Source organism: Strongylocentrotus purpuratus, unplaced genomic scaffold (genome assembly GCF_000002235.5).
Source record: "Strongylocentrotus purpuratus isolate Spur 01 unplaced genomic scaffold, Spur_5.0 spur5_scaffold_2, whole genome shotgun sequence".
NCBI classification, from domain to species: Eukaryota; Metazoa; Echinodermata; class Echinoidea; order Camarodonta; family Strongylocentrotidae; genus Strongylocentrotus; species Strongylocentrotus purpuratus.
This window is the reverse complement of record NW_022145605.1, coordinates 19,328,470-19,349,767: the sequence shown is the minus strand read 5'-3', so window position 1 is coordinate 19,349,767 and position 21,298 is coordinate 19,328,470. Positions and strand designations below refer to the sequence as shown.

The 21,298-nt window shown below is 36.1% G+C and overlaps 1 protein-coding gene across 2 annotated transcripts; it reads left to right on the top strand.

Annotated features, from left to right (window-relative positions):
- Window positions 1–1,830: 1,830 nt before the first annotated feature.
- Window positions 1,831–20,142, top strand: LOC594014 (gametogenetin-binding protein 2). 2 transcript variants are annotated; one of them, XM_793467.5, is made up of 14 exons: window positions 1,831–1,953; window positions 2,090–2,225; window positions 4,825–4,926; window positions 6,253–6,365; window positions 7,720–7,866; window positions 8,579–8,674; window positions 9,386–9,496; window positions 10,917–11,120; window positions 12,150–12,324; window positions 13,326–13,571; window positions 14,551–14,779; window positions 15,886–16,016; window positions 18,999–19,114; window positions 19,886–20,142. In XM_793467.5, exons 2-13 carry the CDS (start codon window positions 2,121–2,123, stop codon window positions 19,110–19,112), a joined length of 1,773 nt encoding a protein of 590 aa, XP_798560.3. In that variant the 5' UTR covers window positions 1,831–1,953; window positions 2,090–2,120; the 3' UTR covers window positions 19,113–19,114; window positions 19,886–20,142. The 2 variants fall into 2 exon arrangements, with proteins under 2 accessions (XP_798560.3, XP_030847766.1); XM_030991906.1 differs by lacking the exon at window positions 2,090–2,225 and having other exon boundaries at window positions 1,832–1,953.
- The last annotated feature ends 1,156 nt before the right edge of the window (window positions 20,143–21,298 follow it).

Sequence of the window (21,298 nt, the reverse complement as noted above, 5' to 3'; positions counted from 1 at the left end):
TGCGTATTTTCAGCTTGGACAGTTAATGTACAAGCTCAACACTAAACAATTACCTTTGCCTTTTAATGACATGTTCGTAAGAAATGATTCGATTCATAGTTACCTCACTCGCCAGGCGAGCTCTTTTCATATATCATTAAATAGAACATCTTTTGCACAAAAGATATTTGTTTTTACAGTTCCAAAACTGTGGAATTCTCTTTCAAATGATATTATACAGTGTTGTTTTCAATTAAATTCAATTCAATTTCGGTGTTATTACAAATATACCAAATAAAAAGTCCAATGAGGAACAATAATTGGCTTACAATGTATCATATGAAAATGCATTAAAAACAGTAGATTTAAAAATTCAGTAATAAGTTAAAGTACATTGCTCACATTGTATCATATAAAAATGCATTAAAAACAGTTGAATTACAAATTCAGTAATAAATTAAATAATGAAGAAAAAAAGAAAGATTGTAAGTTATAAAATGGTGATAATCAGTTTGTCAGTGAATTGAGAAGAAAGAAGAAATAAACAGTGAAAAGTGGAAGAGAGGGAGAGGGAAAGGATAACGAGAGAAAAAAGAATTTGATACAAATTTTCAAAAGACCTAAAAGCTTTCTTCTGAATAGTTACTAGGCTATTGCATTCCCTAATCAAATATAATTTGTAGTGTGACTTTATGCAACTTTGATTGTTTCTTTTATGTATTTATCAATGTTTTGCGTTTAAAAGTGATTTGTGTATTACTGAACCAGTTTTTGTTTTGTTTCTTCTCATAAAATAATAATTCATAATAATTACTTTTACAGGGGGGCTTATACCCTACAAGCTCTGCTTTTTAGTCGGCCCTCCTTCCCTTTCAATTTCATGTTTATTTTGTTAATGTATTGTATTGTGCAAATTGATCTATAATGTATATAAATATGTGAATATGCTAAAAAATTAATGTACCATCATTGTAAATATGAACGATTGAAAGAGGAAAAATAAATGAATTGAATTGAAAAAAATTGAATAATGAGGCAAATCGGCTGGTTTCATTCAGATTCTCGTTGAGCGTTAGTATACTCCCCCAATTTATGCTCACGTGAACTGCGAGATTTTCCACGAGATATTGCACACGTGAAAAGAATTGCATCGTCACTATCCAGGCCCGCGCCCCAGGCCTTTCCTGCTTGCAAAATGGTTCGGTGAGTGTTTAGCAAATTCTGCTCTTGATTTTGATACTAAATTTGCCACTTTTAAAGAAAATTTTGACTTAGCAAATCAGCCGACAATATATAATGCGTAATTTTCTTTACATTTCTAAACCGTTTCCAGACGTAACTTGGCATTTTGCTAGTTCCTGCCCCGATTTAAATTCGTTTCTGCCGCGTGTTTAATTTTCGGAAATTGTACGTGTTGGCGGGAGTGAATCATTGAAAATTCGATAGGGGCAAATTCTTTAAGTAGATGTATTTTGCCTCTAAATGTTCTTTTTGTTTTGTATATATATATACTAAATGTTATGAAATGGGTTTGGGGGAACTCCCCACTTTTTTCAAGAAGTTTTGAGTGCCGTGTGCAAAGATAAAATGGCGCTTATCGCAGCTCCATTGAAACCATTGAACTGCGTGTAAACGATCTCTACGCGGAATGATATTAAAACATAATATAGTCTGAGATTTAACAAAACATCACTAAAGTAGAAAAAGGGCTAATATTTCATAAATATTATTACCAAAAATTGTACTTTGTGGAAATATAAATGTATAAATGTTTTTAAATATGTTTTATTTGAAAAACATGATCGAACTATTTTATGTGCGTCAGTATATCTTTTTTTAAGGGCATTGTGCTTCGGCGCGCCAAGTGTTCCATTGAACTGCGTACTGTTTCAAAATATTATCTGTATCCTATGCTGTAAAAGTAGATTTCTTTTATCTGATGCCATTTTCATCCTGCGTGAGTTGAGGAGGAAGGTAAATATAAATCATACAAATGATTTAATTATTATTTGAGGTGAGAAAATGGTAGAAAATGAAAGTTATAGTGGTAAATTTAATGCGTATTTAATGATGTATTGACCTTTCCCCATTTGTTTACGTGTGTATTCAGTCACAGGTGTCACAAAACTAAATGTGCTACGATGGAAGATACAGCTCAACTTGTGGCAGTATGTCCTCCGGGATCAGAGAATATTTATCAGTATTTGAAAAGGCAGATGCCCCTTACAACAGAAGGCAATGCTACTGTAAGTTTATGTTCGCTTGTTTTTATTTCTTCTTTTCTTTTCTTTTCTTTTTTAATCATGGGCTGATGTGATGTGATCAAGTCTCAAGAAGAGAATTTGAGAAACTGTTTTTTATTTTCTTTCAGAAAAAAGTTAAACTAGTCTATTTGGTGGCTAGATCGATGGTTAGCGTGTAATTTCCTCTTGGTCTTGGTGTACACGGCCAGTTTATCCATGCGTACACACGTTTACACGGTTATGAAATTTACCGAAAACATAAGGAGTAGACTCTAGATCTATTTCAGCCACGTACCTTTTATGTATGAAGGGGTGACCAAAGTTCGCAGAGATTTTGAAAATATTAGAAAATGTGAATTTGATCCATGATTTCTCATATTCTACACAAATTTATTTATTTCAATTATTACCAAATGGATGACAAATTCTTTTACTACAAATTGGTTCAACTAGAAAATTTATCGTCATTCTGGAGATATCACAATCTAAAAATTTGATGTCGGATCAGCGTGCGCGCTGCAGTTAAAATAGTCATAAAACCAATGAGACCTTACTTTACGCATGGGGTTTACAGCTGATTTATTTTTAAATGTGATCCATCAAAAATAAGTTAATTTCATAATTTGCATGGCAAGATATCATACAATCAGTTGGTACCACTTCTTTAATAACAATTTTGAGGATATCTGCTCCCAAAATAAAGATTTCCAGACCCTTATCGGTTAGTAAGTAATTAGTCAGTACGGACGTAAATGACTGCAAAATTTGCTGATCTTTTGTCTGATGGGTGATTTAAAGTTCCTCTTTTCATTGGTAATATCAGATTTTCAAAATCTTACAAATTTTTTTGAGATGGCGAACCTGGGTTACTCGCGAACTATGGTCACACTGCCATACTAAAACAAAAAGAAAAGCGGGAGATTTTTAAATATTTTTTATCCGTGCAGTGGTGGTTTGTGCGTGTACACAGATAAATTTGTCACGGTCACAGCACTAGTGGCTGGGACCAAATTTTGTTTCATGATGATAAGCTACACACTCAGTTTACAATCTATGGCAAACTCATCATTTAACTATGCATATTTTTTTGATTTTCAACTCATTCTGGCTTCTTTATTATTATTTCTAGAAAAGATGCAAGTTGAACTGTTGAAAAAAGTATGACAGGCAAAAGAAAAAATTGAAATGCCAATTGACACATGATTTCAAGTCAATATCAATTCCTGTGTTTAATTTTGGTTGAATGGTCTTTGAGGAATGCATATTTAGGTCTAATAAAAGATCGCAAAAGAGCTGTCGTCGACAAGTCTTCCATTGGCAAGCTTGTTGATAAAACTATATTTTGACGGGAAGATGATTTGTCGACAAAGATTCAATGTTATAGACATACATCATAAAAGTGACCTAATAAATGTATTACTTAAAATACAAATGGATTCGTTGCAAAAGTGGGGTTTCTGGTTCAGAAAAATGTTCAGTTGTTACCAATATATATCAGCTTATATGGAGATGAACAGAAAGATCTTAATGTAATTATGTTGAACTTTCCGACGTATATCAACCAGTATGTAGCATCAAAAGGAGTCAAAGTAAGCCAACTGTGCATAAATGACTGGTTTTAAATGGTAGTGAAAAATTATACAAAATTAATGAATAAACTGAATTTAGGTTGAACCATCCTGGAGACCGCAAGATCATCATCTCGTTCAACAATGTCATCTACATGTACTAATCTGAAAAACTGTTTGTAACAAATTGCTTTTTATTCCTCCCCTCCCCCCCCCCCCCAAGTTTAGCTATTATTCTTTAAGATACTGGTGTTAAGAATGTCTTTTTTCTATTTGTCTTTATTTCATGCAGTGGGGGTCAATGCTCCATGTGTTGTGTGGCTCAGATAAAAACTCTTTTTTTGTGTGTGTGTGTTCACTGTATAAACTGGCCCTTTTTAGATAAACTTTCAATAAGTTTGACATCTCTTTCCATGTTTCCTTTCGAGATATTTATTTTGGCTTCAAGTTGTTATGTACATGTAACTTTTTACATGTAAGAGCAAATCACAGTTTGAATTTTGCTGATAATGAGTTGGAATCATTCAATCAGATAAATACCACCTGTGGGGTCTTTCATAAAGCTGTCCGTAAAGTTACGCATGACTTTACGAACGACTTGAATATGAAGTGCCAGATAGGATGCCCGAAGTTTTTCCTGATGTTTTAACAAAATGTGACTATATTTTCAATAACCTCAATTAAATTATGACAAAAAATGTTTGTTATAATAAGAATGTTACCACAGTTCAACTTCAGTTCCGCAGTTCAACTATAGTTGATGCAGTTCAAAATGATTGAGCATCCCATTCGGCTTTTCATATTTAAGTCACACGTAAAGTCATGCGTAACTTTACGAACAGCTTTATGAAACACCACCGGTCCTTTTTAGTTAAATTGTCAATTAAGTTTAACATCTCTTTACAGTTTTTCTTTCGAGATCTTTATTTTAGGATTCAAAGTTTTTACATGTAAGATCATCACAGTTTTATTTTTGCTGATAATGAGTTGGAATCATACAATTGGATAAAATACCACCTGTCATTTTTTTTCAGATGGTGATGGAGTTTCCCGATGTTGAACCGGCTCCACCCCCCTGCGACCATTCCAAAGGACAGAGCAAGACCCAACATGCTGTCATTGATGCCTTCCGTCAGGTAGGTTGTATTCATGACACATGCATGCTCCGGCAACAGTTGCTCTGCGGCCCGTTTGCCACTCCAGCTGCATTCCTAACTTCAGCAGTAAACCCAACACTATAAACAACACTAATCTTAAGGGCATCGTTTCACAATGTTAAATCTGAGATGCATGGCCCTACATGTACGTGTTATCAGTGTCTGTGATATGGTGTAATATTGAAGCCCTAAAAATTCCGCTTCAAAATGATCATGAAGTGCCTCAAAAAATTAAAAATCTTTGAGCGACTGGTTTTACCATACTCATTTTCCCCAATAGACTCTAGTACTATATAAATCATAAGGGAAACAAAAAATGAAAATTTGATTTCCAATCATAAATATCTTGATAATCAGACAGGCGATCGGCTTGTTGAAGTCATATGAGCTAAATCCAGGATTTTATTTCAGAATCTGAGGCAATGTTACTGAGTCACTTTAACCAAACTTTCAACCCAGTTCTCACACTAACCCTTGACAAAGTACATGTTGTGGAGCAAATGTCAAATCACCGTCGGGTATAAATAATTTTCAGTATCAATCGTCTAGCACAAGCTCAGAAAAATTGATTCTATTGAAGTTTTTAGAAATTTTACTTTGTCAGTTTGACATTTCTTAAAGAAAAAAGTATTATGATGATAACTATGATAATAATTATCTTACCTTCTCTCATCCATCTCTAATTTTTAAGCTACGGTCACAAAGCTTTGTACAAACAATGCGTTCGTACGTATCTCCCTGTTTTTCCATTGTCTTCCCAAATTTCCATTGTCTGAAAATCGTTCGTACGGCGTTCGTAGCAGTTCGTAATGGCATTTGTGACCGAGGCTTTAGACTTAAACTTCAACTTTCATTTGTGCTCCAGTACTTTGGTCAATACTAAAAAAAACTTTTCTTTACAAAAATGTAACTATTTATCTTCTTTACTTTTAGTATAGATGATGGAATGTTTGGAGTTCTACTGAGAAGTACCAATTGAAACAGATCAAGATGTATTTATGATCACGGATGTTATAAATATTGTCATCTTCCTTAAAAACCTGTGCATTATAAGCCCTACATTAAATGTTACCGGTATGTACATGTACATGAGGTATTCACCGTTTTAGATTTCAAATTTATGATCCTTAAATGGTAGGTCAGGTTGTCATTTTTTACAACGCCAAACAAAAAATATTTCAGAAAAAAATCAGTTTATTTTCTTGGTCAATAACTTGAGATAACATTATTTTTAATATGCAGCAAACATATTTCAGCATTTGAACTAAGGTTTGTCATTAATTTATTTTCATTTTTTTTCTGCAGAAATGTAGTATGCTAAATCGAGATGAACTTGCTGCAGCTCTCATGGTTCCAAGTAAAGAGATGTTTGGTTCGTCACTGCAAGACGTGGTGACATGTGTAGGGTGTAGAAGAAGGTAGGATCACCATATACTGTTCATGTATATGAGTCATTCCACGAAGTTGGGCCAATTTTTATGACATACCAGAAGTGAGAAACTATGTCTCCTATCAACTGTAACAATGCTTGCTCAAATTGAGTTTCGCATAAAAGGCATAGCCAACTATCTTCAGAAGTACTCAAGCTTCATGGTGAATCAATATTATGGACCCAAAGTTTATGCAATGTTATGGTGTCCATGTAATGCTGTTAAAAAGAGAAATGTATATTAAGCAAATCTTTTGAAGAAAGGCAACTGAAACAGGAACGATTCTGGCAGGGCACTACTATTTATATTCATTGCATAAAAATCTTCAACAGATAATTTTATCTTCCATGTGTAGTAGAAGATCTCATACCAACGTTACATGGACACCGTCATATTTGTTGCCCCAACTTCATGGAATGACCCGTAAACTGTAAAGAAATACTTGTACCATAGTCACACCGCCACACCAACTCCAGACCGACCGATTCTTGCCCATTCGGGGTAATGTAAATAATTGTTGTTCGGTTTGGTGTCCGTCTAGTTGGTGTGACAGATATCATATTCATGAAAACGGACTAACCTTGTTCAGCACTGTCTGCTCCAGAAATCATACTAAAACAAACTTAGTTCACTGATTTCTATATGGAGTTCCATATGTCTACATGTATGTCTTCATAAAGTTCAAGGTATTTCAATTTTGTCACAGAATGAATTCATCTAGATTACTGCCCTGTCATGAATTGAAGCAATAAATTGATTTTATGTCTGACAGGGACTTCTTGTTTATTCAGTATGTAGATTTTTACGAGATGAACAGGTTCACACCTCGTGCATCTTAACCAGTCGACCAATTCTACCATTGAGTCATGGTTCATAGCTGTGCTTAATTAACCTTTTAGGAATACTGGACAAAAATGTATACAAAAATGTATAAAGTGTGTTTACATGACTGTGTAACCGAGAGGATTATAAGAGCTCGTAACATGACAAAGGGATATTAGTTGAATTAGGGGATGAAGAAAAAAAGGAAGAAACCTTACGTAATTGCCAATTATACATTTACAAGACTTAAAAAAAATAAACATGGATTTATTTTTTGTTTTAATTTTTAAAAACAGTATCCACAAAGATCATAGATGTGAAACAATTAGATGTGCTGGACATAATTGATAATGAACATGTATATTTATGCTATATGTGAACAGTAAGGTATCATCTGGATTGACATGCTTTGATTCTACATTTTTGTGGGTTTGAGTTCAATTTGTTGTGCCTTTTCGCTTGACTTTTTCCTTGGTTTACCTTGATTATTGTTTTCTTCTTTGTCTGTTTCTACATGTAGTATGGAGGAAATGTTCACAAGGTTAAGAGACCAGAAACACATTCACGTATTAGAGCCACTGGTTATCACTCCAAACTCTGAGCTTTCCGTCACGTCCTGTACGCTCTACGACTTCCGCATGCTGTATAACATTCTCTACGTACAAAGGTCAGTAAAATCATATTATTCTTCACATATACACATACTTGCGTACAGTATGTAGTCTACAAGGGCTCATAATGTATGCAAAAATAGCTTGTGAACGCATTATCATTATCATAGATTACTATTAAACTCGGGACATACCTGTATATGTATCTTGCAGAGCCAATCCACTGATTAGATTTTAGGGTCATGTGGTCAAAGATCAAAGGGTCATACATGTATATGAGAAATAGCATGTAATCACAATATTCGAGGAACCTGCTAATGGATTATAATTAAACTTAGATAATTGTGTCATTTTTTAACATTTACATGTAAGTGTTCTATGCTTGGATTCACCCCTATTTCTGAATTTTCCATCACTGATAATGTACATGTAGCATTAACACTTCAATTGCTCCCTTTGCCTCTCAGCACAGCTGCTTGTGTGCCACACGTGCAATTTTTCACAAAACGATAGGCTGTTGATGGAAAGATTGCTCTGTCCAATACAATCAATGTCTTTGCAAAGTTACCCATTTCCGGTCTTAATGAGCTCCATGACAACCCTTTTAACACTGGTATAGATTTATCTTGTACTGGAAGCCATTCATATGTCTATCCCATGATAAATGCAATGTGGGACAGGGAGATTATTTGTGTGACATATAAAGAGTTAAGGAATAAAACATCAGCTTTTAATGCTCCTTTTTTTCCCCCCACACTTGCCTTGCAGAGATAAACGGAAACAGCTTTTAGAAAGTTTGCAAAAAAACAAGAAGCGACGGTGTCCGCTCCACTCACTAGATAATCATAAAACAAAGCAAATATCGTAAGTACTCAATTCATACTTTTGCATCGTTGTACTTTGGACTGCTTGACTTATTATCTACTCATTTTATTGGTGCATTTCAAAATGTCACCTTTTACATTCCACAGTCTGCCTGTGACCGGCAGAACAGCATAATTATGATGAACCATGAAAAAAGGCTGTACATTTCATGAAAACAAAATTAATGAAGAATAGTTTCTTAGATGTGTCTGGTGTTGCTTTTAATAGCATAAGGGTTGCAAAGTCAATCTGAATAAATTTGTCATTTCATACTTGACAAAAAATATGAAAAGTGCATGTAAAGACAAGTTTGAAAGGAAATGATATCTATGTGTGTGTCCAAGTAGTTTGGAGAAAACATGGTTCAATATTTTCTGAACCTAGCCAATTTTGTTATTTAATAGACCGGTTTTATACTAACATGTTTAAATTGTATGCATACTTTTTAAACAAAGGTTGTTCTTGACAACCTAAAAGCTTGCAGAGGCTTGTCTACAGATAGCAACAAGACTGGATTCAAATCATTAAAGTTTATTCATTAATAACATGTTAATAGAATACTTTCTCACTAGATCCCCAGGAAAGAAACTTCCATATTTACGAATATGTTTAGTAAACTGAATTATTTGTACAAAGTGAACATGGGTAAAGACTTCATATTCATACAGAGTTCATGATCTTTCTCTTTTAAAAAAAAAAATCCTTTGACAGAGTATGGATAGATGTATGGGAGGTGATGAAGAAACCATGTCGAGAAGAAGTAACCATGCTATCACAAAAAGGGCTCTTACAAATCACAGAGAGTTACCTCCAAAAGCACAGGTAAGTTCTTAAAAATAAAGATCAGTTCTGGTCATGCGATTGCATTGTGAAAGAAACATTGTGAAATCGATCAGAAAAGGTTGATCCTCTAGCGTATAATTATTGTTGTGTACTGTAAGGTTCTGAAATCATCAAAATGATAAGAAATTTGGCCCAGTCTTGGTAAAGTTACAAGCACTGTACACAATAAGATGAAAATGGGACAGCGACACGTGCATGACAAGTGCGCGAGATCTATCAGGTCCAAATAGATATAATAATTTACCAATTATATCAATTAGTAGGCGGTTTCCCGGCAAAATTTGTATCATCACGTATTGGTCAAAACATATTCTTTCACATGATTGGTAATAAGAGCTTCCATTTCATTTTGTTGAGAGGGGGGCGTTTCCAAAACTGGTCTTTACCTTTAATTCACAAAGGCCTGTTCTCTTATGAGGGGGTAAATGGACATGGCACAATAGAAATAATTACATGTTTATGATGTATTATTATAATTGATAATTTAGGATTTATTTAAATGAAAATTATTATATGTTTATACGAAGATGCAGAGTATCTGAACATAGTAAAGGACCCAAGGCATACAGCACTTGTATGTGTGTTGTAAGATACAGAAATGTCTTGCATGCTTTATAATTTAGGATTTATTTAAATGAAAATTATTATGTTTATACGAACATGCAGAGTATCTGTACACAGTAAAGGACCCAAGGCATACAGCACTTGTATGTGTGTTGTAAGATACAGAAATGTCTTACATGCTAAAGCTTATGTCACTATATTTTGCTCCAGCATTTCTCTGTAAGCAGTTTCCAATATTATGTGGGGAACGAGGTGTGAAATGATACACAGGGTCCTGTTTCATAAAACTTGATATCAATAACAAGTTACAAGCTACTGTTATAAGCTACTGAAATCATGGCATCTGATTGGCTGAGAGCAAATTTGTCATAGAAATTGAGCAGTTGTTATAGATAACAAGTTTTATGAAACCGGCCCCAGGTTGTGATTAGGAAGTACATGCATCCTCTGATACAGTTTTTCAATCCAGGTTACAAAGAAAGAAAAATACTTCAATATTTTCGAGAGTGATACAGAACTGGTCAATTTATTTACTGTTTGTCGATCTGCTATCTACAGAATGATGCTTTAGGACAGCAGAAAGGACAATTTTATGCTTCAGATGCTCTGAGACCCTTTTCACAAAGCCTTTTTTCAATGACAAATGACAAAAAATCAGTTACAAATCTGCTGATAACCAATCAGAAGCAAGGATTTCAGTAGCATATAACCAAGTCTGTCATTTGTCACTGATGACAAGTTTGTGAAACGCCCCCTGGTTGTTTAAAACAGTGTCAACATCTTATATTAGTAGTATGACATAGTAATTGAACAATCCATTGCCGTCCTCTCTCAGATTCTGCACAGACTGCAAAGCGAAGGTCATGACAGCTTTCAACATTCTATTTGGCGACATCAAGCCATGCTCGGAGAAGGGTTACAATCCAGCGGTGTACGAGGGACTGAGACTGTGCAGGGAGGAGAAGCATGTTCACCTGTCCACAGATACAGACTTTGTTGCTAGGCTGATCAGCAGGGCTGAACCAGACCTACATGGAGTGTGAGTCATCTTTATATTTCCGTCTAAAGGCATCGTTTAACAATGTCAAATCTGAGATGCATGGCCCAACGTGTTATCAGTGTCTGTGATATGGTCTAATATTGGAGCCCTAAAAAACTTGCGCTTCAAAAAGGTCGTGAAGTGCCTCAAAAAAGTGAAAATCTCTGAGTGATCGGTTTTACCATACTCATTTTTCCCAATAGACTGTAGTGTTATAAAAACTGTTAGTAAAAAGAATTCTGAAATTTCTAATTCCAATCATAAATATCTTGATAATCAGACAGGTGATTGGCTGGTAAAAGTCATGGGATTCATGTATGACCTAAAGCTAGGATTTTTTTTAGAATCTGAGGCAAAGTTACCCAATCCCTTTAAAAACTCGTAGTTTTCTCCTTGCAGCATAGATCTTTGTGTGATCCGTTTTGTTATGGATATAAAAAATATATTTTCATCATGTTATGTGCCTTCTTTTTGTCGCTCAAAACTGCTCCCTTTTTTTTCTCTGTCTGTCTGTCTGTCTCTCTCTCCATTTCTCTCCGTCACTCCTTCTCACTGTCTCTGTCTTTCTCTGTCTCTCTCCATTTCTTTCCATCACTCCTTCTCACTGTCTCTGTCTCTCTCATTCTCTCTCCCTCCACCCCTCATCTCTATTTCACTCATTCATCTTACTAGCTCTTCTCATTTAGCAAGGGGGACCAGTACCCTTATTGAGTAGCCAGTTTGAGTGGGGACAATTCCATTTTTTACAAGACCATCATTTAACGTATCCATAAATGCTATATTTCTCAGTCTCTACCATTAAAGGCTGTCTGTACTATTTTGGCTAGGAGGAATTAGACCACCCACAGTGGTCACCGATAGGTGGCTATCTCATCAACTCAGCTCTCAATTAACATAAGAAAAAGAGGATCATGGGGGAGCAATGGTCACTGATTAGGCATTGTTTTCTATGTAAAGGGAGCAAGTAGCTACAATTAGTACAGTGTGGCTTTAAAGTAAATGATTTATGTCTTTGTATCTTGGATGTAGACGTCGTGAGCGCCATGCCAAGACCATTGACATCGCCCAGGAGGAGGTGTTGACGTGCCTTGGCCTCTATCTCTTTGAGAAGCTGCAGAAGATCTACCAGAAGCTCAAGGCAGAGGAACGAACTTGGGACCTGCTCCTCACCTTCGGCAAGAACAAGCTTCAAAAGGCCTTTGAGGTATTGAACTTAATATTCCGCTTTGATATAGCGCTTAATACATCTACGATGTCATATACTATTACCCCGTTCATTTTGTTATACTTCTATTATTCAAATTTTATATCATATTTTGTGTAATGCTGTATCTGTACACCCAAGATTTTTGTCCTTGGGGGGGGGGGGGGGGGGGAGGGGGGTTGAAAGACCAAATCAATTTTGTAGTTTGAAGATATGCCTTGATAAAGTTATTACAGTCGGGGATGGAAGACCAATAATTTAAACAAGTTTAAGGTTTACCTTCTTTGCTTCTAAGTAGATTTTCTAATTTGTATGACTTTTTCTTGTAATTCTTTCCTTTCTATTTGAAGCGCATAGGGACATGCTATCCTGTAATGTGTTATGCGCTATAAAAGAACTGAGTATTATTATTATTATTATTAATAATAATTTTTGTTGTTTCAAAATATGCGTTGATAAAGTTACTACAGTTGTAGGAACCCTTGCGAGTTTGTGAGGAATTTTATTTATGTCGTGTTTGTTTTTTTCCTCTGAATGAAACCCTCCACTTTAGACAAGCATTAATTTAATAATGTCGCGGCAGGAACCTTGCTAACACTACAACAACATATGAATATGTCAGCACAGTAAAACATGGAGTAATTTTGTTGCAAAAGAATGCAAAGTCTAGATGTAGGTTACCAACAAATAAGGAATGCCACCAATAATATTTGGACTCAAGACTGAGGCACAACTGCTTGAAGTCATGAAAAGACCTATTTTATTTATAAGGCTTGTGAATTTTAAGGAATAACAATACCGGTAATAATGATAATAATAAAAATAATAAAACGGTGCTTATAAAGTGCTTTCCACCAAAGTATGTTAAAAGCAGCTAATCTGTACAATCAAATTGTTTCAAGAAATTTGCTGAATGCTATCACCGACGATGAAGATAACCAATCCCCCTCCCAACAGCAGTTGTTCTTCACGTGTTTGCTTTACTCTGATCTCTCCGACAGATGGCACTAGAAGCCAAGGAAGGCATGTCCAAATTAGAACTGGTGTGTGAAGAAATCACAGAGGCAGACAGGGCCAAGAGGGAGAAGAAAGAGCAGAAGAAACTCAAGAAGAAAGCCCGCAAGAAAAATAAAGGAAACAGCTCACCGGAATCGGAGAAGAATGCCGGTCAAAGGTCAGATGTCGTCATGAAGGAAGTGGAGGTCACCATCGTCCCTCAGGAAGGGTCACAAGAAAGTGTTTATGAGGTGAGTGTTATAAAAGTTTTAGAACTTTGTTGGGTTCACACCAGGACATAGGCCTCCAGCAAGTTATACAATCCTATCAGAGAGGCTATACACAGACCTGCCAACCAGTACGATTTAATCGTATTTCGTACGATTTTTAGAAGCAAATAGGACAGTACGATTTTCCTTAATAAAATATGATTTTCAAAAAAAAAAAAAAAAATCTTTTGTGTGTGTGTGTGCCATTTTCAATGGTTAAATGCCCATTCTGTCATGTAAAGTATCCTACAAGCATCTCACATCGGCAATTTGGAGATGTTCATTGAACACACCAGTCGTCACGAAATCATGCATATTCAACCAATGATCCATAAAAAAATTCTTCCTGTATGTACAAACTGTAAGAGGCATTGATTCGAGTAACAGTCCATGTTTTTTTTAAAGAATACAACTTTTGGCAGTAAAATACAACTTTGGGGATTAAAGAATACAGTTTTTGAACTCCAGAGGTTGGCAGGTCTGTACCAGTATACAGACCACCCATTGTGCTATGATTCAGAACAGGCATGTGCTTTGTTTGTCTACGTATTCATAGCTTATATAGGATTTGTCTTTTGCAGTGTCGTTGAAGTGGTCAGTGATCTGAGAACTGCAAGTATTGAAGCTAATCCTCCTTAGTATATAGATAGAAGAAAAAAAATATATTTGGGACATTCTGGAATTTCTTACTTTTTTTAATATGGTGTAGTTTAAATTAGCTTTTTTTTTAAAATTGAATTTTGTACTTATTGTCACAAACTGGTATATGTTCATCGGTTCAAGCATTGCAGGTGCTGGGTTTGTGAAACCAGCCATGATGTCTTTGAAAAATTGACAGTTTCCAATTCTGAATTCCATAGTACTCTCTTCAAAGGTGATTTTTTTTTTTTTTAATTTTGTATCCTTCAACTTGAAATCCAGGCCGATAGTAACCATTTATTGCATTCTTCCATTTCTCTAGTGTGATCGTCACAGCGACCTCAACGATAACACAGCGAACTTAGAGTGCAGCACGTGTTCTCTGAGCCAAGGCGATGCCGTCCATCATCTGTCCACCTACCGTACGGACAACGGAGACTATTCCAGCGGGGTGGAGTGCGGGGAGGATTGCGGCCAGAGCTCCCGGGAGAGCTCAGAGGTGGCTTGGTCTGAAGGCATGTGTAATCATTGCAATGATGATATCATGCAAGGTGTGTACCAATTTCTCATTTATTTATGTGTTTTTTTTGGGGGGGGGAGGAGGGGTTAATGCCGTCTTGCCCTTCATATTTTTTGTTTTGTGGGTGTATCTTCCATTATTTTCTTTCTGCTTGTATCATTATATATTATATCCCGCATACTAAGAATCTTGCAATCCGATTGGTCTAAACGAGGTCACATGATCAATGATAGATGAGTACTATCTCCCTGCGATAGGACTTTTGTACAGTAATTTTTTGCTGCTGCCCCACTTGCCCATTGAATAAGCGTAGCAAAGTAGGTTACGCGAAATGTCAATGTCAAATGAGCGCGCATCGACTTTATTACACGTATGCATGTTGTGCTTTGTAAAATCTAGCTGAAGCTAAACTGTCTGCAGAATCAGTTCTTTTAATTATGTAAAATTCACTTTAAATAGACCTTATTGCCGATGTGGGATATAAAACAAATATTAACCTCCTTAACTCAGGCAATGGATACAAACTATCATGATGATAGTTTGTACCATTAGTAGTCGATTAATATTTGCTTACTAGTACATTCTGAGCATTCTATATATGCTGAGTTTTGTACAATGTGTACATAAAGTTTCCGCTGTTTCTGCTAATGTATCTGGTATGAATAATTGTTGGGCTCTGAATCGAAAGTAACCTATCCAAACAAATGAAATGGGGGCAACTCTCGTAGACAGGTTGTAGGTTGATAGATATTCAAAGTGACTCAGTAACATTGCCTCAGATTCCGAAACAAAATCCTGGATTTAGCTCATGCTGCTATGACAATTATAATCCTTTAGGTCTGATTATCAAGATATTCATGATTGGAAATTGAAATTTAAAATTTGTTTTCCTAACAGTTTTTATAACAGTTTTTATAACACTAAAGTCTATTGGGGAAAATGAGTATGGTAAAACGGGTCACTCAAATTTTTTTACTTTCTTGAGGCACTTCATGATCATTTCGAAGCGCAATTTTGTTAGGGCTTCATTATTACACCATATCACAGACACTGATAACACATAGGGCCATGCATCTCGAATTTAACATTGTTAAAAGATGCCTTTAAAGTTTCCATGCTCTCTGTTTTTTCTCTCAGGTGATGATGAGATCTGTGAGGACTGTGAGGACTGTGAGGTCAACCAGGGCAATGGGGACGCCATGGTCAAGGGAAGGGGCAAGTGCAACGGGGGTCAACCCCTACCAACGACACCTTGTCCACACTCAGAGGTAAGTGATAGAGTCGGGCATACATTTTCTGCAGTCTTTGAGGATGAAGGCAGTATGCTGCTAAAATATTAGTTCACACGTGCCAACTAGGTCTTTTCTTTCCAACTTGTTTTACCAAATTTTGGGTAAAGAATGACATTTAAAAACAAATCTTGGCTGGAGATCTTGAGACACCTGGGAGGGGGGGGGGGGGGGGGGGGGGGGGGGTGTTTCACAAAGACTAAGATCGACTTTAGGTTAGACTTTACTATGGCAGGCTGTTCATGCCACTAGTTCCTCTAACCATTCTTGACATTGGTTTCTCAAGGGATGTATAAATCGTGGTCACAAATCTACAAAATTTACATTTGTTGATAGTTCATTATTTGACGAAAAAATATTATTTAAAGGTCATAATTGAGAGATCAATAGTGAGAGTAACCAGTGGCATGAACAGCCTGCCATGGTTAAGGTAAACTTAAAGTCAATCTTAGTCTTTGTGAAACACCCCCCTGTATCTTGAGTGTGATGTGAGAATGATAATGAATTATTGATTTATATTAAACATTCCTGCATGACATACTTTATATATTTTGTGACTGAAAGCAAAACGTGGCCAATCAATTGGTGACCAAGCAAATTTACCATTTTAGATGCATTCAGTGTAATCTAAAATAGATTTGTATTCACTGGAAACCTGCACGGACTTGCTTCATCAAATTATCTCATATTCTATCCTTTCGAAGTTTGATTTGTCTCTTTTGATACCATTGATTTAAATCAAATAACTTTTAAAACAAAATGTATTCAAATATCCTGATTTTCACCCTTAAAAAGTTATTAAAACAATTCAAAACATCATTGATTAAAATGACCATTGAGATTCTATCCCCATCCTGCCTAATTCAGATTCTTACATGTTCCCATTCTGTGGTGCTTAATTCCTACAACTATTTCACCCAGGAAATGAAATAATTTCCTCCTCTTCCTTCAATTTCCTGTGTCCTGTGCTATCTTATTTCTGTATTATCTTTTACATTAAGGCGAAGTACAATTCAAAACCACAAATCATTAAGTACATGATAATCCTGTTGGCTACAGGCAACCTAAATAGTAAAATGACTGTGGCACATTCTAAAGGTTCCAAACTTTAAAAGTATTATTTGAGATTTCAATTTGTTTATTGTTTACTTACTGGTTTATTGATTTGTTTCAAGAATTTAACCATAAACATCACATAAATTGTACGGAAAAATTATCTCAATATTTAGTAAGGTGTCATTAATGTACGTTTTCAATAAAAATTTATATGAATTCTATGTGTACATTTGAACAATAATCATATAATGTAAATGCCCTTGTAACATAAAAATTGACGTACAAGTAATTGTATAAAACAACTTTATTTCATCACAGTTGATTGTACCATACAATCAGTGTATTTTTCTGTCACATAAACATTCTCCAAATACTCCCATTGTAGATTATTGGTACAAAGGAGAATAGTTGTAAATCATTTATTATGTGAGAATACAAATTATTCATTAAATCATGATTAATGGATGGAGGGACATGATTTTAGAAAGTTATAATTGATTGTACCTTGTTATGTCACTGGGCCATGGAGTACATGTAGTTTCAATAGAAATGGAAATCCATATCATAATTGCTCCCTATATATTTGCTCCCATTCACTTTTAGACTGATATTCAACATACTTAGACAATTTATTTAGAAGGTGTCAATCACCTTAGAAAATAAGTTGTGTGTAGCTAGAAAGCAGTTTATATCAATCAACTGAAAAATGAGAAGAAAATAAAGGATAACTTAAAAACCTATTCTAATGTTATTTACTACTTGTATCACTCCCCCTCCCTTCAGTCATTCACCTTTCATTCACCTTTCTCCTACCTCCATTATCCCTAGACAGAACCCCATTATTCCTAGACATTGATCCCATTACTTTTTATTATAAACATTTGACCATTAATGACCACCCCAGAGTTAACCTCAAGGATCGAACCACATTCCTAGAACTATGACTCATAGGCCCAAACCCCAGTCACTTGCACCACTCCATTGCCACTCCCCATATTACCATAGCAACCCTAACCATTGACCAATCATAAGCATGTTTAAGTCACCCATCCCAACATTCTTTCTCTCCCCAAAAACTTTCCTTATAGTAAAGTTTGCTAATCATGGGACTTGGATTTCAACCATCAACCGCGGAACATAATACACTATGTGTAATCTCAATTATATACAATGTCATCGCATTGAGAGTTGCTGCACTCTGCCAAATAAATGCATCTCATTTCAACTGTATAAAGAACTTGTATTCAGTCTGTTCATTTAAAGACTCCTCTTCACTAATCCGATCCCAACACGACACTAAGCAAGCGCGAAGGCGTGCATTGACTAGACTTACAGGTTGCCTATCCCTTCATTGATAGAGTATTTCAATTTGAAATAATCTCATTGCAGAAATAATATTTGAAACTTGTATTTTCATTATGGATCATAACATAGAACCCTTAACATACAGAGTAAAATACCATTTGGTGATTGGTGCACTTTAAATAATTACCTTCCCATTGCACCTCTTAAAGGGATTGGGTTATCTTTGCCTCTGATTCTTCAAAAATTCCTGAATTTATCTCATGTTGCTATCATAATTATAAACCTTTAGGTCAGTCAGGAATTCCCTGACTTTTACAAGCCTATTGCCTGTCTGATTATCAAAATATTTATGATTGAAATGGTTTTAAGAACACTACAGTCTATTGGGAAAAATAAGTATGGTAAAACCGGTCACTCAAAGATTTTTACTTTTTTGAAACACTTCATGATAATTTTGAAGCACATTTTTATTTTAGGGCTTCGATATTACACCATATCACAGACACTGATCACACGTAGGGCCATGCATCTCAGATTTGTAAAACTGGATCATTGTTAAACAATGCCTTTAGCGATTGTTTCCTTTTCTCATTTCTACAGATTCAAGAAGACGGGGAGGTAACTCGCAGGTACAGAAAATATGTCAGTGCGCTGATGAAGACCAACTTAGAAGAGCCGTGGGTTGGACGAGCAGGTTACAGGACATGCTTATAGAGGTGAGGCCAGGGACAGATTTCAATTCAATACGTCAATCAAGTCAACAGTCTACTCACCATGTAGAGTTGTCTTGGTCAAGTGGATACGTCACCGGACTGTGGATCACAAGGTCCGCAGTTCAAGTCCCGCCGTGGCACTAATGTCTTTTTGCCTGAAATGAATCTACATTTGCCACACTCGACAGGCGATGTAAATGAGTACCTTGCAGGAATTAATGCCTTGACATGTTAGAGCACCACAATAGCAGCCGGGCTAATAATTGTGGAGCACCAGGAGTGTCAAGTCTGACAGACACGAGCGCTATACAAGAACCAACTATTATTATTTTTATTATTATTATTATTATTATTTGGCTTGGCTAAGGACATCAAATCTTTTCTTTTAATAGAAACATCAAATTTGTATGATACAGGACGTCTCAGAAAATGACACAGGGTTGTGATTGGCAACATTTCAGTATCTACTGAACCAGCCGTGATGAAATTTTGTGGGTTAATTTGTAGGAATATCTCTTCAACTTTGTGTGAACTCAACAAGAATCTATATTCAGAACACAAAGTCATGACAATTTTTGTAAGACGCAGCATTTTTCCAGTGTTGCAAAAAGAAGCGTTGAATAGCATCAGTGCACAATAACATCTGAACATTTTTGCATTGTGCACTTTTCAAGTACTGATTTACCTTTCACTAAAAAGTCAGTTCACCAGATTTGAGATCAGCTGCAAATATAAATGATTTTTACTTTGTTTTGTCCTTAATCCTTCCTTCAGCCTGAGTCTGTGTTAGCCGAGGAGGAGGAGGTTCACATCTCCCAGGAGGAGATCCGAGACTTCCGTGCCAATCACAAATCCGTTCACCGGCAGCGCCAGCAGCTCCGGGCCAAACTCCAACAGCGCTTCAACCGACGCTTCCAGGGGCGGGAACTACCCTTGTGTGCTACAGACTATCGGCTGGGTCAGCTCACTATCGCTGTCGATTAAATCATCAGAGGTTCATCATGTTGGGATAGAGTTCACTACAAAACAAAGCTCTCATCAACTCTTGTGAAGATAGATATAAATTGAATGGAAATTTGCAGGGCATTAGAAGAATCTACAACATTTGGAGCACACATAGCCTTGTGTGGTTATAACAATTTATAACTGAAAGCAATCATGAATATAATTGGGAACAATCAAAAGTGCTCGTCTTCCTTCTCATCATCATTATTTGTTTTGGCCTAGATCTCAATCACAATCCATATTTCTGTGTTGATTCCCGAATCTTGATAAAACCAAGCGATCAATGGAAGAAAAAAGACTTCTGAAGCTTCCTGCTACTCGCTTAAAGCCCCACTACATTACTTATAGCTGCTTGCGCCCTCTATATAGCAAACAATGGCTAATCGGTGCCTGTTGGTCCCCCGTGATCCCCTTTTTCTTATGTTAATTGAGAGCTGATTTGATGAGATAACCACCTGTCAGTGACCTTGTAAGGAGGTCTAATCCCCCTGGCCAAACTAGTGCAGACAGGCTTTAAAGTACATTATCACTAATCCCTTCTCGGCTAGGATTGCCATCCAGTCTGCCAAGAGCCAGGCCTGTTGAATCACACGGATTTGACAATATTCCATCCTGGACCCATTCTCCCATTTGAAAGGCTAGCACAGCCTCACCAGCGTGACCTCAATTTTTTGGTCAACCCAACAAAACTGTCTCAGTTGACCTGCAATCCTACTATTCGGCCACCAGGGCTTTTATCACCAACAAAATAAAATGCCATTTTCCAAGCTTACCAGAAAACAACTTCCAATGGAAAAGAAGAAATTCTCATTATGCAAAAAAAAAGGAACAAAAATGAATAAAGGTAGATGAACTAAAAATAATTAATTGAGGAGAAGGAAGATGAGTTCAGGGTGGAACAACAGATTAGATATTTTGAATGATAGGAACGAGTTACCAAAGGCAAACGATCATGCTTTTAATAGATGCAAATATGCACATCCAGGTGTAACCGTGTAACTGGGGTAACAGATTATGTTGAGATGACTACTGATGCAGTCTAATTCAAACAAAAATATGAGGTGGAATAAGAAAATGAAATTAAATAAAAACATTCCTATGTGATCTAGATACAAAATAAACGAGCTGGTGTCTGTTGAAAGCAAGAGGCATTGTACTTATGCGATTAGGTGAAGATAAATG